The 5,118-nt window shown below is 43.9% G+C and overlaps 1 protein-coding gene across 1 annotated transcript in view; it reads right to left on the minus strand.

Moving 5' to 3' along the window:
* Positions 1 to 1,012: 1,012 nt before the first annotated feature.
* The window catches only part of guca1b (guanylate cyclase activator 1B), a 14,519-nt gene continuing 10,413 nt past the window's right edge, over positions 1,013 to 5,118 (minus strand). The window contains exon 4 of the mRNA XM_073030881.1: positions 1,013 to 2,550. Within this exon, the coding sequence (XP_072886982.1) occupies positions 2,423 to 2,550 (128 nt within the window). The 3' untranslated portion in view covers positions 1,013 to 2,422. The remainder of the gene's footprint in view (positions 2,551 to 5,118) is intronic.

Consider the following 5,118-nt stretch of genomic DNA (forward strand, 5'->3'; position numbering starts at 1 on the left):
GTGATGCAACTAGAGGTCATGGGTTTAGGATAAAAGGTGAAATGTTCAAAGGATCAAAGGCACATTTATTGTCAAAGTATACCACTCTGAAATTCTTCTTCTCCAGATAGCCACAAAACCAAGAAAGAAAAGAACACGGTCATCGACTCCCAAATCCCTCCTCCCTGCACAAAAAAACAGACAAAAACAGAGCAGCACATCGACGCCCAAATCCCACTCCCCCACACACACACAAAGAGAAAGGTCAGGTGAACAACACACGATATATAAAGAAACTATTAGACTGACAAAAAAGTCTATAATCCAAACCGCAGAAATCTGGGTAACAGAATATCACAGAGTCATCCCCCAGTGATAAAAAGGCAGGCAACTGGCCCTCACCTTCTGCATTTGCCTCGCTTAAGGGAAACAAGAGGGGCACCTCCTTCACTCAGAGAGTGGTGAGAGTATGGAGTGAACTGCCAGAGGAAGTGGTGGATGCAGAGTCGATTTCGACATTTAAGAGAAATTTGGCTAAGTTCAGGAAAGGGAGGGGTATGAAGAGCTATGATCCAGGTGCAGGTCGATGGGACTAGGCAGGCTAATGGTTCAGCATGGACTGGATGGGCCGAAGAGCTATAGTGTTCTATGTCTATATCACTCGGGGCATGGAGGGGAGGGAAGGTTGGGGGAGTGGAGTGGAGAGGAGGGGCATGGAGGATGAGGGAGAGGAGAGAGGTGTGGAGGTAGAGGTAAGGAGGACATCGGAAGAGGGGAAGGTTGGGGTGAGGCATAGTGAGGTCATTTGGAGATAGAGAACTTGGACTGTGATTACCAGCATCACACCAACTCCTGCTGAGAACAGATCAAGAATGTGGAAGATGGTTAAGCAGATATCGGGTGGAAGTGGGCCTGAGCTGATGCAGCAGCCATTTAGGTCAGAGGGCCAAATGGCGTTCTCGATCATTGTGGGGGCCTGGAAGTTCACATCATCTTTAGATCCAAATCCACAGATGAAAATAATGCTCACATGTCATAACAAAACATTGTTTTATTGATTTCATTAACAAAGTACACATTAATTCACAAAACTCAGTCACCCCCAACTAAGTCAATGATATGGGGCCCAGCAACAGCTTCTGTGGTCCTCAGGGAGGTCAGCGAGATTACTGATTCAACAATATCACCAAACCATCATCTCACTGAGTGCAGTAATTTGATTTACGTTTCAAAATTTAAAAATGCTTTTCAAAAGTGATGAAGATCTTTGGCGGCAGGCCCATGTCATTGTATCCGTAGTTCTGTGTTCGGGTTCAATACTTTTCAAAGTTGTTGGCGGTGCTAACAATTTTATAAAATTCAGTCATCTTTGCACTGCCACAGTACAGTGGATGAGGTCATTCAGTGCTGTTCCTGTTCCGGCTCCTGGTAGAGCTATCCTTTCAGTTCCATTTCTCTCTGGTCAAGAAGATTCTGTCTCAAGTGGTAATCCAACTCTCCTTAGAAAGCTCTGATTAAACCATTGCTTTTACAACTGTACATACAGGCTTTGAGTATTCGACAGAACATCTCTGTAGGTAGAAAACCCACTTCCTCGCATTGCCCTTCAGACTAACAAAAGATCAATACTAGAGGGTTGCTCGGCCTTAACACTAGTGACCATGGTAACAGAATAACAGAACCAGGACACAAAATGTGCTTAATAAGGCTGCATACACAAATGCTCAAAAGACACTGAAAGAAATCAATGAATTTACCTGCCTGTGATTCATCTCTTCCACATCACAGAGTTTCTAAGAGGAACATTTCTTTTAAAAAAAAATTGGTGTGCTAGGTGGAACAAGTTTAAGTTCAAATTTAATTATCATTCAACCATACAAGAATAGAGCCCAATGAAACAGTGTTCCTCCAGGCCCAAAGTGTAAAACACATTACCCACAACACACAGCACGCTACACATAGCGTATAGCATGAATAGCACATGTGACAACGACAGCAGAGAAACATACAGTCACAAAGAAAAAAACATATAGCCCAAGTCTCTGAGTGGCATGACCCATTGTAGATTGATGGTAAGTTATCCTGGTCCAGCTTGTTCTTCCACTAAACGAACACTGGAGGGTAGCGCCGAGCAAACAACAGAGGGCAGCATTAAGCGAATGCTGGAGAGCAGCACCGAGCAAATACTGGGGGTGCAGCACCGATGGGAGGGGCCAGCCTCCCAAACCAGTAGGGATTCCAGTACCTCTGCTCTCTCCTGGCGTCTCTCCTCCTGGGTGGCTGAAACAGGCGACCCTGCAACACGAGGGCCTAGTTCTCGCCAATGAACGAGTGAACTGGACTTGCAGTATTCTATGCAACAAACTAACCTTTGCTTGTATTCTATATCCCTACATCTGAGTGCTTACAAATTTGTCACATCCTGTGGCATTTTACAGCACGGTTAGAACAGAGCACTTTTCCGTCTCTGCTCATTAATCCAACTGCCTGGGTTCACATCCATCTGCAGCATCTTCATCACCCATTTATCCTTGCGAGCTCCGTCGATAAACTCATCCAAAGACAGGTGGCCTGGAGAAAGGAAAGCATCACAATTGTCACATGAAGTCTGTTTGGCGGCTCGGGGCCAGTACTCACTAGAATTCAGAAGAGTGAGGGGTGACCTCATTGAAACCTATTGAATGGTGAAAGGCCTTGATAGAGTGGAAGTAGGGAGGATGCTTCCTATGGTGGGAGAGTCCAAGACTAGAGGACACAGCGTCAGAATAAAAGGGTGTCCTTTTAGAATAGAGATGGGGAGGAATTTCTTTAGCTAGTGAGTGGTGAATCTGTGGAATTCATTGCCACAGACAGCTGTGGAGGCCATGTCTTTGGGTTATTTAAGGCAGAGGTTGATAGGTTCTTGATTAGTCAGGGCATGAAGTAATACAGGGCAAAGACAGGAGATTTGGGGCTGAGAGGGAAAATGGATCAGCCATGATGAAATGGTGGAGCAGACTTGATGGGCCAAATGGCCTAATTCTGCTCCCATATCTTATGGTCTTAAGATAATCCAGCCTTACCAAAAAACATAGGAAACAGAATTAGGCCATTGAGCCATTCTATTATGGCTTACTTTCTCCCTCAACCCCATTCTCTTGCTTTCTCCCCATAACCTTTGACACCCTTACTAATCAAGGATCTGCTTTGACATGACATGACCTCCACAGCCATCCATGACAATGAATTCCACAGATTCACCACCCTCTGGCTAAAAATCTGCTCTCCATTTCTGTCCTAAAGGGATATCACACCATTCTGAAACTTGGGGGCTGTGGGATCACTCTGAACGTACTTCAGTGATGTCTCTGATACTTAACTGTTGGTTTTGTGAAATGAAATCTGCCCAAATGTGCCGTTTACATGGTTGAAATGATTCGAAGGTTCAAAGTAAATGTATTATCCACATGCATACATGTCACAGTGAGATTCATTTTCTTTTATTTTCAGGAAAGTAAAGAAGTACAACAGAATTTATGAAAATCTATACATAAACAAGGACTGACCAATCTGAAAAAGAAGACAAATCATGCAAAAAGTAAATAAATAATACTGAGACCATGAGTTGTAGAGTTCTTGATAGTGAGTCTGTCGGTTGTGAAATCAGTTCAGAGTTGAGGTAGATGTGGATCTATGGTTTGTCATATTGAGCAAAAATAAAAAGCTATGTGTGTTGGGCCCTTCCTCAGAGAGTACTGCCACCTTGCTGTTTCGTACAAGTGTCTGAAAATGTCCAGTGGAGAGCATTCTGACTGGCTACACCACAGCCTGGTGTGCGCAGGATTGCGAGGGGCTGTGGAAGCTTGTCGACTCAGCCAGCTCCATCGTGAGCACTATCTTCTGTAGTATCCAGGACATCTTCAACGAGCGATGCCTCAAAAAGGCAGCGTCCATCATTTAGGACCCCCACCACCCAGGGTGTACCCTCTTCTCAACAGGGAGGAGGTACAGGAGCCTGAAGGCACACACACTCAGCGATTCAGGAACAGCTTCTTCCCCTCTGCCATCCGATTTCTGAAAGGACGTTGAACCCATGAATATTACCTTACTAATTTTTTACTTCTATTTTTACCCTGCTTAGTTAATTTGACTTACTGTAATTCACAGTTTTTGTCTATATTATCATGTATTGTACTGCTGCCGCAAAGTTAACAAATTCCACGGCATATGCTGGTGATATTAAACCTGATTCTGATTCTGATTTCTCTGAACAGTATGCAGGAATGTATCCATGTGACAATAATAAACCAGTACTAATGTACACTCAGTGGCCACTTTATAAGGTACAGGAGGTGGTCACTAATGAAGTGGTCACTGAATGTAGAGACATACAGCACTGAGTGTAATCTACCAGTTCACCAGCACCCGACCTCTCTGCACTTCTGCACTCCCAGCAGCAGGGGGAGCTTTGACAAATTCAGGGCCACAGCTTGGTGAGATTTATAAAACTAAGGTTTTTTTTAAAAGCTCAATCTGTTTCTCTTTCTCTCAGAATTGGAGTTTGTAATTTTCCCAACAACTTTTACACTTGAGAGTTTAAAGTACATTCCGCCCTCATTTCCTTTGGCAGGCTCTTATATCAAACTGCGGATGCTGAAAGTCTGAATTAAAAACAGAAAACTGTAGAAACACTCAGCAGGTCAGGCAGCATCTGTGTGGAGAGAAACAGGAGTTAATGCTTCAGTTTCAGGACCTGCCATCAGAAAGGTGCTGGTTAAAAAACAAGCCCTGCTCAACTTCCCCAGAGGTCCATGGCTCTGGCTGAAGGGGCCTTGATGTGCAGACTTCTGATCGACCCCCGCCTTCTCACAGTTGCCCACCAACACTCCCTTCTGGTACTTGTACTACTTAACCACTCTAGGTGGTAATTACAGTTGTCAAGGTATCTACTATCATGTCTGAATCTGAATCAGGTTTATAATCACTGACAGATGTCATTAAATCTGTTGTTTTGCGGCAACAGTACACTGCAATAAGAGATACAATAATGTGCAAGAAGAAATATATTAAGAAATAACAAGCACAAAAAGAGAGCAAAGTACTGAGGTTCTATTTATGGATTCATAGACTGTTCAGAAATCTGATGGCTGAGGGGAAGAA

This window comes from Hemitrygon akajei, chromosome 27 (genome assembly GCF_048418815.1).
Source record: "Hemitrygon akajei chromosome 27, sHemAka1.3, whole genome shotgun sequence".
In the NCBI taxonomy this organism is placed as follows: domain Eukaryota; kingdom Metazoa; phylum Chordata; class Chondrichthyes; order Myliobatiformes; family Dasyatidae; genus Hemitrygon; species Hemitrygon akajei.